Source organism: Planococcus citri, chromosome 1 (genome assembly GCF_950023065.1).
Source record: "Planococcus citri chromosome 1, ihPlaCitr1.1, whole genome shotgun sequence".
Classification (NCBI taxonomy): Eukaryota; Metazoa; Arthropoda; class Insecta; order Hemiptera; family Pseudococcidae; genus Planococcus; species Planococcus citri.
The window spans coordinates 9,143,840-9,166,418 of NC_088677.1; the positions used below are offsets into that span (position 1 = coordinate 9,143,840).

At 34.5% G+C, this 22,579-nt stretch overlaps 1 protein-coding gene across 11 annotated transcripts in view; it reads left to right on the forward strand.

Annotated features, from left to right (window-relative positions):
- LOC135846728 (lysine-specific demethylase 3B-like) overlaps positions 1–20,598 on the forward strand; it is a 327,018-nt gene extending 306,420 nt beyond the window's left edge. For all 11 annotated transcript variants that reach the window (XM_065365998.1, XM_065366006.1, XM_065366035.1 and 8 more), the window contains 9 exons: positions 240–390; positions 4,306–4,436; positions 4,527–4,973; positions 5,065–5,295; positions 5,391–5,663; positions 11,097–11,380; positions 11,470–11,720; positions 15,929–16,245; positions 19,489–20,598. In XM_065365998.1, the coding sequence (XP_065222070.1) occupies positions 240–390; positions 4,306–4,436; positions 4,527–4,973; positions 5,065–5,295; positions 5,391–5,663; positions 11,097–11,380; positions 11,470–11,720; positions 15,929–16,245; positions 19,489–19,767 (2,364 nt within the window). In that variant the 3' untranslated portion in view covers positions 19,768–20,598. The remainder of the gene's footprint in view (positions 1–239; positions 391–4,305; positions 4,437–4,526; positions 4,974–5,064; positions 5,296–5,390; positions 5,664–11,096; positions 11,381–11,469; positions 11,721–15,928; positions 16,246–19,488) is intronic.
- The last annotated feature ends 1,981 nt before the right edge of the window (positions 20,599–22,579 follow it).

Below are 22,579 nucleotides of genomic sequence, written 5' to 3' on the forward strand. Positions count from 1 at the left end.
AGATTTTGAATTACGTGGTTTTTTTTGGCTTACGACGACGAAGTTGCAAATATTGAACAAAAAGGCGTGAAGTGTGTGCGAAAGAAACTGAAACGAATTGTGCGAGTTTTCATTTTTACGTACCGTTCAGTTTTCGTCGAATTAGCGATCCAAAAACCTACATATTTTAATTGATTTCTCGACTACTTACATGCGGATCGGTGTCTTATATATTGTTTTGTTTTCTGTGGTTTTTTCAGGAAGACTTAAATTTATGGTTACCAAACTTTAATAAACCTCCTACCGATCTAGATTTAGAGATGGCGAGATTCGTATTAGCTCAAGTGGGTGATCAGTTCTGCGATTTATTGAATCAGGAAACAGAAGCCATCAACATCCATATATCCGAAGGTAAATACACGAATGCAGTAAGACTCTAAGATTCGCAAAATTATTCGATTTTTATGACGTATATTTATTTGTGGAGAATGAAGAAGAGGTTGATCGAGAAGAATTGTCGACGTTTTCTTGATGCCATCTGTGACTATCCTGCTTGTGTAGTGTTTGGCTAAACTTGTCCAAACAAAATATCGATTTTTTTTTTTTTTTCAATTGAATTTTGAAATTTTCATTCGTTGTTTTATTTTTTTTGTAAAATTAGGATTTTCATTTTTTGTTTTTAGTTTGAAATTGAAATTTTGACCCCCCCCCCCTTCCATCCTAATTATTGAATTTTTTGGGCATAATTTGTGAAGGAAAAGTTCTGATGGTTTTTAATAGGTATCTTTTTGTTTTTCTCTTCTTTCAGAATCTTGAATTTACTCTATTTGTATAGATTTTATTTACAAATATGAAAAATTTTAACCCCTCCCTCCCTCCCTCCCTCCCACATTAAAAAATTTGCCCAGAAAAGTTTTTTCAGTCTGATTTTGGAATTTTCAGTTATTGTTTTTTTTTCAAATTTCGATTTTTATTCTTTTCAAAGTTTGAAATTAGAATTTTGACCCTCCCCTCCGTCCTCCCTCCTAATAATTGGAATATTTGTAGTTTGGGCACAATTTGTGAAAGAGAAGTCCTTATGTGTTCTAAGTGTATTTTTTTTCTTTTGAAATTTTGAATTTTTTCTATTTTGTAAATTTTTTTATTTACAAATTTGGAAAATGTTGACCCTCCTTCCCGGTCGTCTTGAAAAATTTTTGCCCAGAAAGAGTTTTTCATTCAATGTATTTTTTCAATCTAATTTTGAACTCTTCATTTATTTCATTTTTTCTATTAACTTCAGATTTTTACTCTTTTGAAGTTTGAAATTGAAATTTTGACCACTCCCCTTCTCCCTACTAATAATTGAAATATTTTTTGAGAAATTTTGACCCTCCCTTCCCCCTCTCTTTGAAAAATTTGTTTAAAAAATGTTTTTCAATTTTTTCAGTTGAATTTTAAAATTTTCGTTCATTGTTTTTTTTTAAAATCAAATTCAGATTTTTGCTCTCTTGAGATTTTAAATTGAAATTTCTCAACTCCCATTGAAATATTTGAGAAATTTTCCTGATCAAGTCGTATTTTTCGGCGCAATTTGTGAAATAAAAGTCCTACTGTTTTAAATTTTTTTCTCTCATTTCAAAATTTTGAATTGTTTTATTTGTATAGTTCAAAGCTCAAAAAAAGTTTTTCAATTTTTTCAATTGAAAAATTTTCGTTCATTGTTTTTTTTAAAATCAAATTCAGATTTTTGCTCTTTTGTGGTTTAAAATGGACATTTGGACTCCCCCCTCCCCTCCCTTAACTCCCATTGGAATATTTGCGAAATTTTCCTGATTGAGTTGAGTTTGTTTTGGCACAGTTTGTGAAATAAAAGTCCTGCAGTTTTCCATTTTTTTTTCAAAATTTTGGATTTTTCATTTGTATAGTTCGAATTTGCTTTAAAAATGTTGTTCAATTTTTTTCAATTGAATTTTAAAATTTTCGTTCATTGTTTTTTCTGATTCCGAAATAAAATTCAAATTTTTGCTCTTCCAAGGTTTGAAATTGAAATTTGACTCCCGCCCCCCTCCCTTCACTCTTATTGAAATATGTATTTGCGAAATTTTCATGATTAAGTGACATTTTTTGGCACAATTTTGTGAAAAAAAAATCCTGCTGTTTGTCCAATTTTTTTTCTCTTTTTTTCTTCAAAATTTTGAATTTTTCTGTTTGTTTGGTTTCAAATTTGCTCAAAAAATGTTTTTCAATTTTTTTCAATTGAATTTTAAAATTTTCGTTCATTGTTTTTTCTGAAATAAAATTCAAGTTTTTGCTCTTTTGAGGTTTGAAATTGAAATTTTGAATTCCCTCTCCCCTACCTTAACTCTCATTGAAATAGTTGCGAAATTTTCCTGATCGAGTGGCATTTTTTGGCACAGTTTGTGCAATAAAAACCCTGCCGTTTTCCATTTTTTTTTTTTTCAAAATTTTGGATTTTTCTATTTGTATAGTTCTTATTCAAAATTGTATAATTTCAACCCCTTCGTTCCAATTGAAAGATTTCCCTAAAAATTATTTTTCAATTTTTTAAATATAATTTTTGAACATTTTTTCATTTTTGCCTTATCGTTTTTGTTTTTGTTTTTTTTTTCAATACTTAATTGAAAAATTGTTTTTCTTTCAAAATTTGAGATTTAAAAAAAATTCTCACAAGTTCTGGTTTTTTTCAAAAACTGCAAAAAAAAATTTTAAAAACTTGACCTTACCAACTCGATTTAAATCACGACGGGTGTAATAATCAAGTAATTACAAACACCCAAAAAAAAAATTCTGTTTTTCCACTTTTTGTTTAGATTGAAAAATTTTTGAGCATTCTTAAAAAAAAATCCGGCAGAAAGGTCTGATTTTGTGTCGTGATATCTTTCTTTTTTACGGTTCATTTTGTATTGAAGTTTTTAAACATTTCCAACACCCCTCCCCCCCTCCCCTTTCTCCCCCTCCTCAATATTGGGACATTTGCAGATATTTCCAGTTGAAAGTCGAAATAATTATTTGGCAAAAACACTGCCTTTCAATTTTTTTCATAACTTATCAGTTATCACACTTAGAAATTTTACGTTTATTCGCTTCTACCTCTTTCAAAATTGAAAATGAGAAAATTCTGTCTCGTCTCTTTCCTCTGCTAAATTAATTCCATTTTTTGATTTTCATACATTTTTTGAAGAGGCTGAATTTCCCCTCCCTTCCTCCTTGAAACATTTTGAGGAAAAGTTTTGGCAAAAGTTTTACTTTTTCGACAAAATTGTTGAAAAGTCTTCATTTCATATTTCAGTTTCACTAGTTCTCATTTAAGATGAAAAACTCCTCCTCCCCCCCTCCTCTCTCTTGTCTTCAGTGGAAAATTTGTCGACATTTCGTGCTTGAAATCGCACTTTTCGCAAAAAGTCTCTGAACTGAAATATTGCAAAGAAAAAGGTCCTTTTTAAAAACAAAAAATTCCAATCAACGGTTTGATAAATTTTGACACACACACCCCCCCCCCCCCCCGTTCACTCATCAAAACATTTGCGAGAGCAAAATTGTAGAAAACAACTTCATAAAGTTCTGTGTTGTTTTTTTTTCGAAAATTGCCAACAAAAAAAAGGTCATGCTACTTTTCATTTCTTCGAACATTGGAATTTTCTATTTATTCTGTTCTTTTAGTATTTTCGATTAGTTTTTTCGGTTTTTTTTTTGGTATTATAGTCATTTTTTATGAAAAAATTTTGCTCTTTGCCCTCTCCCCTCAAAAATTCCTGCTAAAGTTCTGCTTTTAGGCAAAATTGCAGTAAATTCTGGATTTTTTTTTCATTTTTTCTACCTAGTCATAACATTTTTTTGGTTTCTTGGAATTCTGATTTTTTTTTCTCAATTATTGTTTTCGGTTTTCGTTTTCCTTGAACGTGATAAAATTCTGTATTTGAAGTATTTTGACCCAATACCCCTCACCCATCTGTTCATAAATCGAAACAGTCACTTGAAAACATTTCCTTTTGAACGTCCAGTTTTTGCAACTTGTTCTATGCCAGTTGGACACCTTTTGGGATACATTAATGGTTGAGGAGCGTGAAGCTGAGAGAGAAATAAAGGATTGAGTACGATTTCTTTCAAATTCAGAATAAAAATGAATCACGAGTGTTTGTGAAAAAAAAAAACCGAAATGAGTCAAATTTCAATTCAATCTGGCAAGAGGGGTAACGTTTCGAAATTCAGTGTTTATTTTTCGATAGAAATTGCTCGTAGTGGGAAAACAGGAGAAAGATACCTAATCGATACTTATTGGAATTGTTGACTAACGATGTATTTCGCGTTATTGCGTGTTCGCAGATAAGAAAATAGCGTGGAAACGCGTCGTACAGGGTGTTCGTGAAATGTGCGACGTTTGCGAAACGACGCTATTCAATTTCCATTGGGCTTGCAGCAAATGCGGTTTCGTCGTCTGTATCGATTGTTATAAGGTGAGTTTGTTGTCGATGAAAATCTGCGGATGCAGCAGCTGCAGGTTGAATTGATTTTATATAACTTGTGTGTGATTTGTCGTGTTTCAGGGTCGTAAAAACGGCACGATCAAAATCTGGGGCGAAGTGGGCAAAGATCGCGACGATCTGTCCTGGCTGTTGTGTACGAATCGTCAACCGCACGAGCAAGAGAAGCTAATGCTGACTCAGATCATCGCCGGCGAGGCTTTGATGAAGTTAAAGAAGCTCGTACACGAGTCTCGAGCCATGTGGGATGTGCCTATGTACTGCGGATGTCCGTTAGCGCAAAGTGTAACCGTTCCGGCGGCCGGTAATGGCATTTGTAAAGAGATCTTGCGTAATTTGAAACGTGAAAAGCAACGTAAAGCACAGCAACAGGTGAACGGCGGAGCGGTCAAGTCGGAGAATGGTGATTCGGCCGACGAGGCGGGTAAGAAGAGCGAAAACAACGATTCGACCAAGTTGGATATGTTGGCGAATGTCGCCTTGAATCAGAACAAAGCTTCCGTCGACGATGTGAGTGAACGTTTTTTTTCCCCTACGTAATTTTGCTCTAGAAGTGACTCACCGTGTAGAGCACCGAGTAATGTTTTTCTGATTTGTGCAGGGTGGCGATAGCAGTAGCGACAGCGACGATGGTAATTTCTCAACTTTACGCGAATTACTGGTCAGACCGAATAAGACGAACGGTAGCGGCAGCAGTCAGCCTACGTCTCCTACGCCTACGGCGGCCGGCCAACAACAACAACAACAGTCATCCAATTCGACCAATACGAGCGCCGGAGCTGCGGCTGCTAAATCTAAGCAAAAGAAATCGTTGCTGAACGAGATAGATGAGGTTGGTACATATTTGAATTTCGATCTACGTAGTGGTGCGGTGTAGACGATATTTTTTCGAAGACGGAGAGTAATTTTTTTGATTGTTTTGCGCAGGTGATCTCAAGCGTAGGCGGTGATAACGTCGACAACAACGACGATTATTTAACGGATAGATCGATGAACGGTGCTAATGACAGTCTGGAGTTGAAGTACTTCGTCAGAGCGCGAAATAAACCGATCCAGCGCCACTTCAATATTCCAATTCGCATAATGACGTTCAGCGATAGTCAACTGCTGTATCCGAATACACCGCATCAGTGGCTGTGCGACGGAAAACTGCTCAGGTTACTCGATCCGCTGCATTCGGGAAATTTCACCATTTTCCAAGTAAGTTCTTCGTCGAGTTAACGAGTATTGAATGATGTTCTCTGTGGAGCTGGCAATCAATCGATGGTCGAAACGAAATATATAGGATGTATTCGGAAAGGATGAGCTGGGGTTATATTTTTTTTAGTAGCGTCGACAAACTATTCAAATTGCCTATACGAGTACAGTCCGCACTTGTAGGACTATCTTCATATTCGAGCTTTCAAGTGGAAATGTACGTATATTATGAAAGTGAATTTTTATGGAGACGTGGAGACGATCGACAAATCTAGCCTCGAATACGAAGGTGCAGCTAGATTGAAATATTACGCATCGAAATCAGTTTTTGAAATAAGGATAAATAAAATGTTAATACCTACTTATCGTGAGACCTTACTGCTAAACAATGAGATACTGGTGGAACCAAAATATCGAACCTGACCATCTGAAACAGTGCAGCATTGTATTTGGAATTTCAACTGTAGCCCAGTACAAATAACTCAAATTTCTCAAAGCTTCCTCACCGAAAGATATTCAGAATTATGGCTTTTTTGTGTGGAGACTCAAATTGAGGGAAATGAAAAAAAAATTAAAGTTTGCAGAAATTTTTTGCAAATGCTCTATTTCTGTGTCAGAATTCTTCCGAATCGGTGTACAGAGCTATTTTTTCATTTATGATCGAAAAGTATAAACGATCACTTTTTTGAAGAAAAAAAATTTTTCCCTCAATCCTTCACTTCGAAGCCCAAGCCCCAGCGCCATTCGATGTTATTATGACATTGTTGAAGGGTAAAAGTGGAGGAAGTAAGTAATCGTTTTTCATTTAGGAGCCCAAGCCCCAGCGCCATTCGACGATATTATGACATTGTTGAAGGGTAAAAGTGGAGGAAGTAAGTAATCGTTTTTCAATCAGGAGAAAAAAAATTGGTACAATGATTTTTCGAAATTTGAGGCGGAATCGAAGAATTTCCCGGGATTGTTTTTTGATCTCGATTTTCGATTTTTTTTCCTCATGGGGGGGGGTATGCGGTTTCATGCCTGGAAACCAGCATATTTGATAAGTATCCGAAAGAATTTATTTTGACAAAAAATTGAAAATTTTGATAGAAAAAAATTACCAAGCAAATTTAATTTTTTTTTCAATTATTATTTTCCTTTACTTTGGCGGAGACTGGAGTTCACAGTGAAAGACCGCAATAGATCGGGGGAACAGATTTTTTAAACTTTGAGAAGAGACGTTCCTGGCACATCTTTTTTTGGACTCGAGAAAGCGAAACTTAGTAATTAGGATTTTTTTTTTTACAGATTTGTTATTTTTTCAAGCATTTTGATTTTAAGAAATGAAAAAAATTCAAGAGAATAATCTTACGAATTTACAATTGGCTACACTGCCTTTTCAGTGACTGTAACGAGGTGGAAGTTGTGCCTTTTGCTTAAATCGTCAAATTCTCACTTTCTGTCGAAAATAGCATTAAATCTCTCCTTTGTTCAGAATTGCTGAAAAAAATCGTTTCTTGCTAAAAATTGTTGGATATTGTAGCTTTTTCGCTGTAAATTTTTTAAAAGTGAATTTGTTTCCAAAAATTGCTCAAAAGTATTATTTTGTGACGGAAATTAGAATTACCTACCAAAAAATGTAGATTTCCCATTAGAAAGTTGGAAAAATCTCGTTTTTTTTTTGACAAGAATTCTTCTTTAACGAAAGTGTTGAAAAGTCTGTTTTCAAAAAATTAAATTACAAAAAAGAAGACGCATCATTTTTTCTTCAAAACATTTCCAAAAAGTCTTGACTTGTGACAAAAATGTTAAAAAATCGACAAAAATCTCTGCGTTTTAGAAAAATGGCTAAAAACGGTCATTTTTTTGTAAAGAATTTCAGTAGTTCTCATTTTATCCCAAAAATTGTCCAAAAGTGCTATTTTGTGCTAAAATTGTCAAAAATATTTTCTTTTTAGAAAAATGGCTAAAAACGGTCGTTTTTTTTTTTGCAAAAAATTCCAAAAGTCCTCATTTGTCCCTAAAATTGTCCAAGAGTGCTGTTTTTGCTAAAATTGTCAAAAATTCTCATTTTTTCAAAAATTGACAAAAATCTTAATTTTATTCCAAAAATTGTCAAAAAGTGCTGTTTTGTGCTAAAATTACCAAAAATTCTCGATTTTTCAAAAAGTGAGAAAAATTTTCGTTTTTTGAAAAAAAAAAGGCTAAAATAGTCGTTTTTTAGCAAAATATTCCAAAAATTGTCCAAAAGTGCTGTTTTGTGCTAAAATTCCAAAAATTCTCATTTTTTCAAAAATTGACAAAAATTTTTGTTTTTTAAGAAATGGCTGGAATCTTGTCACTTTTTTGCAAAAAATTCCAAAAGTCCTCATTTTACCCCGAAAATTGCCCAAAAGTGCTGTTTTGTGCTAAAATTACCAAAAATTCTCGGTTTTTCAAAAAGTGAGAAAAATTTTCGTTTTTTAAGAAATGGCTAGAAACTTGTCACTTTTTTGCAAAAAATTCCAAAAGTCCACATTTTACCCCGAAAATTGCCCAAAAGTGCTGTTTTGTGCTAAAATTACCAAAAATTCTCATTTTTTTCTAAAATTGACAAAATTTTTGTTTTTTAAAAAATGGCTGGAAACTTGTCACTTTTTTGCAAAAAATTCCAAAAGTCCTCATTTTATCCCGAAAATTTTCCTAAAGAGCTGGTTTGTGCTAAAACTATCAAAAATCCTCATTTTTTTCAAAAATTGACAAAAATCTTTATTTTTTAAATGAATGGCTAAAAATCGTTGTTTTTTGCAAAAAATTCCAAAAATCTTAATTTTATCCCAAAAATTGTCCAAAAGTGCTGTTTTGTGCTAAAATTATCAAAAATTCTCTTTTTTTTCAATAATTTACAAAAATTTTCGCTTTTTAAAAAAAAATGCCAAAAATCATCGTTTTCTAGCAAAAAATTCCAAAAATCTTAATTTTAATCCCAAAAAATTGTCCAAAAATCTCGTTTTTTCGTCAGAATTTGTCAAAAAAAAACTTCTCTTTAGTAAAATCGTTCGAAGTTCATTTTTCATCAAAAATCTTTCTTTTTTTTTACCACAAAAATTGAACGTCGAAAATTATTATTAGTCTCTTTGTAAAATATTCAGGTTTTTTGAAGTTGAAATCGACGTAGTTTCAATGCAAAAAACTTGTATCCTTTAAAACCTCATTTTATCCCAATATCAGCCCGAAAGTCTCGTTTTTTTCATCAAAAATTGCTCACGAGTACTTAATCATTTTATACCACAATAAGTTTCGCAAAAAGGTCTTGTTTTGTGCTAAAATTGTCAGTCCTGCTTCGTTTCAAAAGTTGTCAAAAATTCTCTCTTTTTCATCAAAAATTGATCAAAACCTTTGTATTTTAGATTACTGGCTAAAAATGGCGATTTTCTTGCAAAAAATTCCAAAAACCGTCATTTTATGCCGAAAATTGTACATGCAAAAAATTGCCCAAAAGTATAATTTTTTCGCCAATAATTTCCAAAAAAAGTTTTGTTTTGTGCTGAAATTGTCAAAGTCTTGCTTCGTGTCAAAAATTGTCAAAAATATTCACGTTTTCGAAAATTGACCGAAATTTTTGTTTTTTTGAGAAAATGGCTCAAAATAGTCGTTTTTTTGCAAATAGAAATAAAATCCAAAAATTGTCCCGAAAGTCTCGTTTTCTCGCCAACCATTTTCGAAAATTGACAGATATCTTTACTTTCTGGAAAAATGACTAAAAGAGTTCTTTTTTTGCGAAAAATTCCAAAAATCCTCATTTTTCCGTTTGTGTTAAAATTGTCAAATTTTTGAAAAATCACAAAAATCTTTGTTTTTTAAAATTTTTTTGAAAATTCCAAAAATCCTCATTTTTTTGACAGTAATAATTCTCAAAAAGTCCTGCTTTGTGTTAAAATTGTCAAGTTTTTGAAAAATCGCAAAAATCTTTGCTTTTCAGAGATTTCTTGAAAATTCCAAAAATCCTCATTTTTTTACGATAATTCTCAAAAAGTCCTGCTTTGTGTTAAAATTGTCAAGTTTTTGAAAAATCATAATGATCTTTGTTTTTCAGAAATTTTTTGCAACAAATTCCAAAAATCCACATTTTTTTGTAATAATTTCCAAAAACTGCTGTTTTGGGCTAAAATTGTCAAGAGTTTTGCTTCGTGTGAAAAATTGTCAAAAATTGAAAAAAAACGTTGCTGTCAGTCAAGAATACAAAAAATTCCAAAATATCTCATTATAACCCAAAAATTGTCGTCAAGTCTCTTTTTTTCTCTAGAATTCCCAAAATGTCTTATTTTGTACTCACTTTTGTCAAAAATTGGAAAAAATCATCACTTTTTAAGAAAATTGCTCAAGATGGTCGTTTTTTTGCAAAAAATTTCTTCATCTCAAAAATTGTCCCAAAGTTTCACTTTTCCGCCAGAAATGGTCGAAAAATCCTTTCTCTCGCTTAAATTGTCAAAGTTTTGTTTTTTGTTGGATTTTTTTTTTTTAAATCAGAAATTAAATGTCAGAAAAATGCCAAAACAGGGTGTCTACCAGGTCGCTATAGCGTTAAAAGTCGCGAAAAGTCGCGATTTTGAAAATAGGGCGCTAAAGTCGCGAAAAGGTCGCGATTTTCGCCAAAAATACCAAAAAGTCGCTATAAATTGTCCAAACTTCAAATTTTAAAAACTTTTCTTATTTTTAGTTGATGGCGATTGGTAAAAAAAACATTTTTTTCGTTGAAAAATTTTTTTTTTGGGGGGGGGAGGTACTTTTAACTGAAAAAAAGTCGCTAAAAGTCGCGAAAAAAAGTTGCTAAAAGTCGCGAAAAGTCGCTATTTTTGAAAATTAAATTTTGGTAGACACCCTGCAAAAGTCTCGTCGTAAAATATTGCAAATTTTTTAAATTTTATTTAAAACCAAAATGTTTTAGTTTGAAATGTTTCTACTTTTATTGACCGTTTTTTCTACATTGAAATTTTTTATTTTTGGGGGAGGGGGGAGGTAAGTACATATAGTACCTAATATTTTTAAGGAAAGGGAGCTTCGAAAAAAGTAGAACCTCGAGTGGATTTTTTCTGAATACGACTTGAATTACGTTTCAATCATACAATCGCTTCTAATCAAGAAAAATGAATATCGAATATTGTTCCGTGCAGAAACAATTCGCTTGTATTCGCCTCCGAAGGCTTCACAAACCATTGTGAAAATATAATCGTTCGAAATCGATTATAGGTACCAAAAATCGTATCGAAATAGGTTGCTTATACATGATGACTTTAATAATTAATGTGAACAATCCAATTCATAAGTATCGATTTGATGATAAATGCTGCAATACTGACACCGCAACCTACGATACGATTTAGTGTACTAATTTTTTGAAAAATAAGTTTCTTCCAAGCCGTTTAGCATTATTACGAGTATTATTAACGAATATTATTATTATTTTCTGTTTTTTAGGACCAGTGGAAACGAGGCCAGCCAGTGATAGTGAGCGACGTTACGAAACGTCTAGATTGTAACCTATGGCATCCGGACGCGTTTGCCAAAGACTTCGGTGATAATAAGAATGATCTCATTAATTGTATGACCGGTAAGACGGTGCCGAACCAACCGATGCGCAAGTTTTGGGAAGGATTCGAGTACCAGTCGAAACGACTGAAAGACGATAAAGGTAACGCGATGTTGCTGAAATTGAAAGACTGGCCTCCGGGCGAAGATTTCGCCGAAATGTTGCCATCTAGGTGAGTTTCCGCCTCCCTTCGGACTATTTTACTCTCATTGCTGAGAAGTAATATGAACTATAGTTGCTAATGAGTCTTTTTTTGCGCAGGTTCGCTGATTTAATGAGCGTACTACCGTTGGGCGAATACACCCAGCGTAATGGTAAACTGAATTTAGCGTCGCGTTTACCGGACTCGTTCGTGCGACCGGATCTCGGACCGAAAATGTACAACGCTTACGGTTCGGCCATCTATCCGCACACCGGCACGACCAATTTGCATTTAGATATTTCGGACGCCGTCAACGTGATGGTGTACGTGAGCATTCCGAAAGACGGCGATACCGATAAACATATGAAAGGTAAATATCACCGTCTCCATCTTCGAGTTGTAGTACGTAGTTTGCAGGGATTGTACTCTGTAACTTGGAAAAATTATGTTCGAGCGGGATTTCCGCCTCTCAACCCCTCCCCCCCCATCGAGTGAAAAGTATTTTGCGAGAAACAATCCTTATCCATGAGTGAGGGTAGAAAATTCTGGTACCACCCGGAATGTGTAGGGGAAGCATGGGCCTTTCAATACGATTATTTTTTCAAAATTTTTTATCCCAGTGGTTGGGGTAAAATTGACAAAAGAAAACTTTGAACAGCCACAGCTCCAATATTTTTTGTAAAAACGAACGTAAAACCCAGTTGGTGGCCAAAATTTCAAAAATTCGAATTTTTGACAAAATTATCTAAAAATCTCAACTTTTTGTAAAAATTGCCAAAAAAGCACCTATTTTTTGCCAAAATGTTCAAAAAAACTTATCTTTGAAATAATTATCGAAAAAGTCTCATTTTTGCCAAAATTGTACAAAAGTTTTGGAAAAATTACCAAAAAAAAAATCTCTGACTATTGTCAAAATTGTCAAAAAGTCCTTTTTTTTGCCAAAATTGTCGAACAATCGTTTTTTTGTTGGTCAAAAAATTCCGATTTTTTTTTTTGCAGAAATGACCAAAAAAAACTTTGTGTAGGGGAAGTCTGGGCCTTTCAAGACGATTATTTTTTCAAAATTTTTTATCCTAGTGGTGGGGGTAAAATTATTTCAAGAATTCCTATTTTTGCCAAAATTATCAAAAAATCTCAACTTTTTCTAAAAATTGCCAAAAAGTACTTGTTTTTTGCCAAAATGTTCACAAAATCTTATCGCCGAAATAATGATCAAAAAAAGTCTCACTTTTGCCAAAATTGTACAGAAGTTTTTTTTTTTTTGATGGAAAAATTACTTTAAAAATTCCAACTTTTGTCAAAATTGTTGAAAAGAAGTCCTGTTTTTTTGCCAAAATTGTCGAATAATATATTTTTTGTCGGCGTTATCAAAAAAGTCGGAATTTTTTTTGTGCGGAAATTACCAAAAAACTTTGTTAGTAGCCAAAATTTTGAAAATTGCTGCTTTTCCAAAATTATCCTAAGGAGTCCTTTTCATGTTTTTTGCTAGATGAGAATTGTTTGCAAAGTTCTGTTCTTGCCTAAATTGTCGAAAAGAAATCTCGTTTATGTCAAAATTGTGAAGAAGTTCCTTTTTTGTCAAAATTATTAAGAAAAAACTCCTAATTCTAGTAAAAATTGCTTTAAAAAAACGACTGGTTTTTGCTAAAATGTTCAACAAATCCTATAGCCAAAATTGCCAAAATTATCCTTGAAGCTCAGTCAGGCATGAAATTCGGTCACTTGATAAGTGACTTCGTCACTATTTCACTTGCAAGTCATTTTTGTCACTATTTCGGCGAAAATGGCCAAAAAAAGTGACTTTAAGGTAAGATAGATTGAAAGATCAGGCAAACATTTATCACCTGTCAGAATTTCAAACGCTAAAGTGCCTTTTTCGATTTTTGGTGAATTTTTTAAAATAAAACTTTTTGATAATGTCAAATTCAGTCTAAAAATTAGGGGAAAAATCAAAATTTTACCAAATTGACCAAGAAAGCTGAAATTTGGGATATAGCCTATTTTCGACACGTCAACTCGATTGGAAACTGTTTCATCCCATTTTGAGCAGTTCTGGAGCCTCCAGCAGATTTTTTGAAACTCGAAATTTACCTCAAAATGTCATCAAATGGAGATGGAAAGCCGAAATTCATTCTGCGAACTACTTTCAATATGTACAATACGAAGTCGCTCGACTGCATGGTGTTTAAAAACTCCATACAACCTTTCAAAAAAGTCGCTGGAGGCTCCAAAGCGAATTAAAATCAACCTGCAGTCGGCTTCGTAGCGCATTGTAATTAGTTTGCAGATTGAATTTTGGCTTTTCATCTCCATTTTGATGAAATGTTGTGAAATTTCAAGTTTCAAAAATCTACTGGAGGCTCCAGTAATTCGCTGGGGGCTCCAAAACGACTTAAAATCAACCTGCAGTCGACTTCGTAGCGTATTGAAATTAGTTTGCAGAATGAATTTCGGCTTTCAATCTCCATTTCGAGTTTCAAAAATCTACTGGAGGCTCCAGTAATTTTCAAAAAGTCGCTGGAGGCTCCAAAACGACTTAACATCAACCTGCAGTCGACTTCGTAGCGTAATGAAATTAGTTTGCAGAATGAATTTCGGCTTTCAATCTCCATTTCGAGTTTCAAAAATCCACTGGAGGCTCCAGTAATTTTCAAGAAGTCGCTGGAGGCTCCAAAACGTCTTGGAAGTCCGCCTGCGGTGGACTTTGTGGCGTATCGAAATTAGTTTGCGGAATAAATTTTGGCTTTTTATCTCCATTTCAAGTTTCAAAAATCTACTGGAGGCTCCAGTAATTTTCAAAAAGTCGCTGTAGGCTCCAAAACGACTTGAAATCAACCAGCAGTCGGCTTGGTAGCGCATTGAAATTATTTTGCAGAATGAATTTTGGCTTTTCATCTCCATTTTGATGAAATTTTGGGAAATTTCAAGTTTCAAAAATCTACTGGAGGCTCCAGCAATTCGATGGGGGCTCCAACACGACTTAAAATCAACCTGCAGTCGACTTCGTAGCGTATTGAAATTAGTTTGCAGAATGAATTTCGGCTTTCAATCTCCATTTCGAGTTTCAAAAATCTACTGGAGGCTCCAGTAATTTCCAAGAAGTCGCTGGAGACTCCAAAACGACTTGGAAGTCCGCCTGCAGTCGACTTTGTGGCGTATCGAAATTAGTTTGCAGAGTAAATTTTGGCTTTTTATCTCCATTTCAAGTTTCAAAAATCTACTGGAGGCTCCAGTAATTTTCAAAAAGTCGCTGGAGGCTCCAAAACGACTTAACATCAACCTGCAGTCGACTTCGTGGCGTATCGAAAATAGTTCGCGGAATAAATTTCGACTTTCCATCTCCTTTCGAGTTTCCAAAATCTACTGGAGGTTCCAGCAATTTTCAAAAAGTCGCTGTAGGCTCCAAAACGACTTGAAATCAACCTGCTGTCGACTTCGTAGCGTATTGAAATTACTTCGCAGAATGAATTTCGGCTTTCCCACTCCATTTGATGAAATTTTGTGGGAATTTCGAGTTTGAAAAATCTGCTGGAGGCTTCAGAACTGCTCAAAATGGGTTGAAACAGTTTCCTATCGAGTTGGCAGGTCGAAAATAGGGTTTATCCAAAATTTCAGCATTCTTTGTCAATTTGGTAATATTTTGATTTTTCTCCTCATTTTTGGCATAAATTTGAGTTTCAAAAATTCTCCAAAAATCGAAAAAGGCACTTAAGTATTTGAAATTTTGACAGGTGATAAATTTTTGCCTGGTCTTTCGATCTACTTTTGTACGGTTTAAGCTCTGATTTCTCAAAATTTTGGTCACTTTCTCAAATTTTTGGTCATTTATTTGCTATTTTTCAGTTCCTATAAAGTCAATAAAAAAATTAAATAGTGGATTTTCATGCCTGAGTTCTGTTTTTTTGCCCAAATAATTATTGTAAAGAAAAAAAAATTCTGCTTTTGGCCAAAATTTTCAAAACTCCTGCTTTCTGTCAAAATTGTCAGCATGTTCTACTTTTTTGACGAAATATTGTAGGCAAAGACCTTTTTTTTTGTGGCAAGTTAACCGAAAAAATCTGTTTTTTGAATTTGGAATTTTTCATCTCCTTACCCCTCATCCCCACCCCTACCTAAAAAATAACTTCAGATTCGAATTCTACGACCTAGAAAACATACGAATCGATGTATTACACGATACTATAAGCGAAATTTGAAATTTTCCGTCTCCCCACGCCTTACCCCCCACCCTCGCCACAACAAAAATAATTACTCCCGATTCGAATTCTACGACTTCGAAAAAATATCCATCGACATAATCCAATTTAGGTCCATTTTGTATGCTTTTTTTTTTCTAAGTCATTTTGCGTCCAGTTTGTATGGTGGCCTGGTTTAACCTAACCTAACCAACCTAACCCAAACACAACCTAACCTACTCGTATATTGTTCAGGTACGCGTGTAAAGTGGATTGTATTACTTCTGCTGACTTCAGTACATATCAAAAATTAGTCCCCCTCGAGTACAACCCCCCTGTAGTTTTCGTTTCCTCGTTTTTCGCGTGATTTTAATGTGCAACGTTTTTTTTTGTTTTTTTGCAGAGGCGTATCGCGCGATCGACGAAGCAGGCTGTGATTTCCAATCGAGAAGACGAGCACGCGACAGTAAAACGCTGCCGGGAGCTTTGTGGCATATTTACGCGGCTCGAGACGCGGATAAAATTCGCGATTTGCTGAACAAGGTGGCGATCGAACGAGGAGCACGTCTCGAACCGAATCACGATCCGATACACGATCAGTCTTGGTATTTGGACGGACCCCTACGCGAACGTTTGAAGAAAGAGTACATGGTCGAAGGATACGCCATCGTGCAGTGTTTAGGAGATGCTGTTTTCGTTCCGGCCGGTACACCTCATCAGGTACGTAATGGTTGTTTTTGCTCTGCGTCCAGTTTGTATGGTGGCCTGGTTTTTTGTAGGATGACAAACGGATAGCATTAAAAAAGTGAAAACTGCCGAGTGCTAGGAGAAAAAAAGGTTAGTTTGTTTGAATTTTGAGGTAAAAGGCTCAATTCATCACATGCAACCTTTTTCTCCTAGCACTCGGCAGTTTTCACTTTGTTTTTTTTTTGCGTCCACTTTGCTATGCGTCCAGTTTGTACTGCGTCCACTGTGTAATGGAAAATGCGTCCAGTTTGTATGGTGGCCTGGTTTAACCTGACCTAACCTAACCCCCCAGTCGCAACGTCTCGTGGGTGGGGCTAGTTTATTCGGTCAATATGGGGGTGCTGGTGCGTTAGGGGGAGGGGGGGGGTAATTACTTCCGTACATCAGAAAATCTCGAGGTCGCGAGCTGAAAATGGGTGTACAGATCCTTTTCGATGTACCGAGTAAGGATCCGAGGTGTCCGGATGTGTCCAGCGAGAGGGTCCCCCCTTTATTGTGCATCTTAGCCCCCCAATTTCGATTTTTGTCGAATATGCCCTGAAATATTGCCCGAAGCTCGAATTTAGTTTAGTAACGAAAGAATCTGCGCGAGATTCTCTTTCAGATGACATATCGATCGTTTTCTTAACCTCGAGGGGGGGGGGGGTGGACCTACAGCTATCCGAATAACGCGTTCTCTTGGAAAAATGCTGTACAAATACGAAGGGGAACGGTTTTGAAACCACTTTTCGAGTTCTGAAAAGCAGTTTTCCAGTGACGTTTCGGTTAACCACGACCTCCCCTCCCCCCTCTCCACCCACATTAGGGGAAGGGGTAAAAAAAAATTGAGATTTCTAAAAGCATCACTAATCTAATGTACACCCATTTCAAACACATGTTACAGCGTAATTTCGGAACGCTCCTCTACATGTGGACCCCTGACCCCCTCCTGTTCAGTTTTCACCTTAAATATCTTTTTTTTTTTTTTGAAAATTTCCTTCTCACTCTGCAGTTTTGAAAACATTATTGGAAAAATGAAAATTTTGAATGTGAAATTTTGCCTCGTCCCCCCTCTCTCTCTAGCCCCCTCCTTCCCCCACCCTTGAAAATTCCCTGCCAAAAAACTGCTTTTTTATTTTGAAATTTTGTCGTGTCATCTTGTGTATGCTTTTTTTTTAAATTTCGGTTTTGAAAAGAAATTCGAAATATTGCTAAAGAATTTCTGAAATAAAATTTTCAAAAATTGAAAAAAATATTCGTTTTTAAAATTTTGGGCAATTTTAATCTCCTCCCCTTCCCTCTCGCTCATCCCATTTAACTAGATGTAAAAATCCAATTTTTGTCAAAAAAAAATTTTTTAATTTGAATTTTTTTTTTCAAGTGTTTGATTTTAAAACTCATTTGAAACTTCGACGAAAAATTTCTGGAACAAAATGTTCGAAATCTTACGAAAATACGTGTCATTTGATCCTCTTCTCCTCCTCTCCTTCCCCCACCCTCCCGTCATGACCCTCGTGTTTCGAATAGGGATGTGGTTGAAATTCTGATTTTTCGGTGTTTCAGTCTAAATGGAAAAATTTTCGAAAACTTTTCAATATTTTGTGGGTTTTAATCAGTTTTATCTGGGCCAAAAATTCTGACGAATGAAATGAAATTGGACGATTTGTAGTTCGCACGTGTGCTGAGTGCTGACGAATGAAAAAAAATCCGCAAATCGTCGCACTGTAGAAAAAATCGATTACAAAGAAATTGAAAATTTACTTACTCCATGATTTTTTTCCTGTAAATTTTGATTTCGAACAGAAATTTGAAATATTGCTGCAGAATTTTTAGAATCGAATGTTCGAAGATGGAAGAAAATACACGTTTTTAAAAATTTGGTCAATTTAATCCTGTCTCCTTTCCTCTCGTCAATCTCATGTACATAACTCTATGTAAAAATCAAATTTTTTGAAAAAAATGAAAAAAATTTGAAAATTTGATTTTTTAAAATTTTTGATTTTGAAATTTTTTTGTCGAAGAATTTTTGGAACTTGACGTTCAAAATCTAAAAAAATATGGGGCTTTGATGAAAAATTGGTGGAACAAAACGTGTTCGAAATCTTTTGAAAATATGTATTTTTGAAATTTTGGGTCCGATCAATCCCTCCTTCTCCCTTCTCGCCTGCCTTATAACCCTCCTATACCGAATTGGTGTTCTCCAAATTTCGATTTTTCGATTTATTTAGCCAATATAATTCTCTAATTAGATAGATTTGGCCTTCTCACTCCATCAAGATAGGGGTGATTTTTTTTTTCAAAACGTGTTTTCTATTTGATTCGATTTTTTAATCTGAAAAATCCAGATTCTCGAATATTGGACATTTCCTCATTTTTGAAAATTTTGATCATTTTTTTTTGAAAAACGAAAAATGACATTGACGATATTTTGCAAACGAAAAGCAAAATTCGAAAATCATTTTTTAAAATTTTTTTTTCTGTAATTTAAAAATTACGTTTTGATTTTTTTTTCAATTTTTACTTATCTAGGTATTATATTTTTTTTGAAAATTTTTCTGAAATTTTGTTTTTTTTCCCAATGTTTTTTTTTTTACTTGATTGTAGACGATTTTTTTTTGTTCAAATCCTGAAACGAAAACTAAATCATTTCGAACATCGATTTTAGGTGGGTGATCACCCCCTTCCCCTCCCTTCATAACCATTCCCTCTTCTCAGCGGGCTCAAATGAGGTCATAAATTATTCCCCAGGGTTCAACTCAGACTTTTTTTTTCAGTTTTACTGTCAATAAATTAAAGTGAACGGTGGATTCTTACAGGTTTCAAAAAATTCTCTCCACCCCCCTCCCCCTCAATTGGACTCTCTACAGATGAACTTATGTTGTAAAGTATTCGAGTCGTAAAAAGAATGCCCAAAAATGACTGAAATGCAAATTTTCAATATTTTCGAGGTATTTCCCCCCTCTCCCTGCCCTCTCCCTCACAATTTCTTACACGAAATCCAATTTTTTAATCGAAAAAATTTTCGAATAGGATCTGGTACGAATTTTGGGTTTTTTAGACCCTTGATTTTTAATATTTTAAAGGCATTTCTGCCTCTCAGTGTTAATCGTAATTTTCATTGTGAAATCTAGGGTCACTGACCCCTCCCTCTAGATTTTAATGCGATATAAATGTTATGTAGTTTATTGACGTATTTCGAAGAATTTTTAATTAATTTTTTTTCCATCATTTTTACAGGTGAGAAATCTATTGAACTGTATAAAAATCGCCGAAGATTTCGTATCGCCCGAAAACGTCTCGCATTGTTTCCATCTTACGCAAGAATTCCGCGACCTTTCCGATACGCATTCTAATCACGAAGATAAACTGCAAATCAAGAACATAATGTATCACGCGGTCAAAGACTCGTTGTCCGTTCTGGGAGCTACTCTGAATCAAAACAACTCGGACAGCGAATCATCGTCGAACGATACTAAAAGTGTTAAAACCGAAGTCAAAGTAGAGAGTAATTCTTAAAAAAGAAACCTAAGGTAATATTATATTATCTATATTTGTACGAAATCCCCCTTCTTTTTTAAAAAAAAAACAATTTTGAAAAAAAATAACGTCGTAACCGAATTTTTGTTTTTTATTTTATCCTTTTGTTTCGATATGTTTTTTTGTTCTCGTGAACTTTTCGTTTTATTATATGTAATACATTATTCGTCGAAGCTCAAATTTATTAATTACGTTTTTTTTCCTTTTTTTTTCTTTGTTTATTTTTTAAATGTATGGCGAAACAGACGCTTTTTTTTGTTGTGTATAGTTTACGCGTTATCTACTTTAGAAATAATAATATATGTATATTGTCTTATATATGTATGTTACGTTTACTCGAGATTTTATTATTTTTTTTTTCTATGTATTTGTGGTGTACATAATAATAATGATGCACTATTGTATATGGGTCGTGTAAAATGTGTTAATTTTTTCGCCTTTTTTTTATAATTTGATTTTTGATTTTTTTTTCAGTTTTATTTTTCCTTATTTTGATTTTTTTTTCTCTGTATGACTCTTCTCTTTTTTTTTCTTTTTTCGTATAAGATGTTCGAAGTTATACGAGTTACACGAAAAATTACATTTACTGAATGATTATATTATTGTATAGTGTATTGTATATAATAATTACCTCCATGCATTGATGGTAGAACGTATTTTTTTTTTTTTTTTTGTAGTCTAAAAAAAAGAGTCGAGGTGTAATAAATAGTTTCTATTACTTTTTATTCTTTTTTTGAGAACCAAATTTTTTATTGTATATTCTCTGTGATGTATAATATTAAAGTAAAAATATAAGATCTGAATGTTTTATTCGAGTTGTGTTTTCATTTTGTGTTTATTTGTGGAAATTCTGCGTAAAAAAAAGGTTCGAAAATTCGAGAATATGAATTTGGATCATTCCTGCGAAAAGCTCGATAGGCAACTCCTTCGAATTAGACTTGAAAATTATAGCTTCGATGGACATACAGCGCCATCTATCGAAAAAAACTGGAACTTTTGTTCTGTTTTTAAAAACGAGGTTGTAAAAATAGCGAAATGAAAGCTAGATATGCGCGTGGCGCTATCTATCGGAATATGATGGAACTAATTCGCAGAGAACACTCGAAAACCCATTTCTATTGCTCGAATTCGACGTAGTTCCGTAATATTCCGAGAGATAGCGCCACGCGCATATCTAGTTTTCGAAATGTGATTTTTTGAAACCAATTTAACGTGCATACAGCGCCATCTATCGGAATAAAACGGAACTTTTGTTCTGTTTTTAACTACGAGGTTATAAAAATGGCGAAATGAGAGCTAGATATGCGCGTGGCGCTATCTATCGGAATATTACGGAACTACTTCGCGGAGAACACTCTAAAACCCATTTCTATTGCTCGAATTCGACGTAGTTTCGTAATATTCCGATAGATAGCGCCACGCGCACATCTAGCTCTCATTTCTTCATTTTTACAACTCGGATTTTTAGTTCCGTTTTATTCAGATAGACGGCGCTGCGTGTCCGTGAAACATCAAAAATTTAATGTCTCCATACAGCACAATGCCCAGATCTTCCGATTCGCCGTGTTATTTGAGTTGCCTATGGATTATTTTTGCAGGGGCATTCATTATGAACGAAAAATCGCCGTGTTTTGGCTTCAATCTATTATTCAAGTTGCCTATCGAGTATTTCGAAGGCGTTTTCGACTTTTTAAATTTATAAATCTTGTATTTTATTACTTACCATACAGTTTGAAGATAGTTTTTCGATATTCGCAGCCATGTTCGAAATTTGGCATTTGTAAGGCGAGTTGCCTAGAGCAAATTTTCGCAGGAGTATAATATTATGGCTGAAAATTCGTCGTATTTCGTAGACATTTTGGAAAAAAAATGAGCTACAAGAGGGAGGGGAAGGGTGAATTTGAAAATTAGTAAAATGTCATCGTGTGAGATGTCGAAATATATGTTTTTGAACCTCCCGAACTCGAATTTTGACATTATTTCGGCGCTCAAGTCGATAGGGACTTCGAAGAGGGCAGGGTATAAAATTTCAAAATAAGCCTACATATCATGTGAGGTGTCACAATACATGTTTTTGAACCCGCTGATCACGATTTGGGTGATATTTCAGCCCCAAACCCAAAAGGGGCTCAAGAGGGGGAGGTTCAAAACTCAAAAATGGGCCTAAATATCATGTTACACATCAAAATATACGTTTTCAAAGCTCCTAAACTCGAATTTGACATTATTTTAACGCCCAAGTTGATAGGGGCTTTGAGGAGGGGAGGGTATAAAATTTCAAAATGATCTTACTCATCATGTGAGGTATCAACATACATATATATTTTCGAACCCGCAGGTCACGATCTTGATGATATTTCAGCCCCAAACCTAAAAGGGCTTCAAGAAAGGGAGGTTCAAAACTCAAGAAAGGGCCTAAATATCATGTTACACATCAAAATATATACGTTTTCGAGGCTCCTGAACTCGAATTTGATATTATTTCGGCGCTCAAGTCGATAAGAGCATTTTAGGGGAGGAGGAGAGAGGTTTAAAATTTCAAAATGAACTAACTCATCATGCGAGGTATCAAAATATATGTTTTCGAAACCACTGATCACGATTTTGGTAATATTTTAGCCCCAGACCCAAAATGGATTTAAGAGGGGGAGGTTCAGAACTCAAAAAAGGTCCAAAATCCAAATATTACGTGGCACATCAAAATGAATACTTTTGAAGCCCCCCCGAGGACAAATTTGATATTATTTTGGCCTAAGCCCTAAAATGGGCTTCTCAGGAGGAGGTTCAAAAG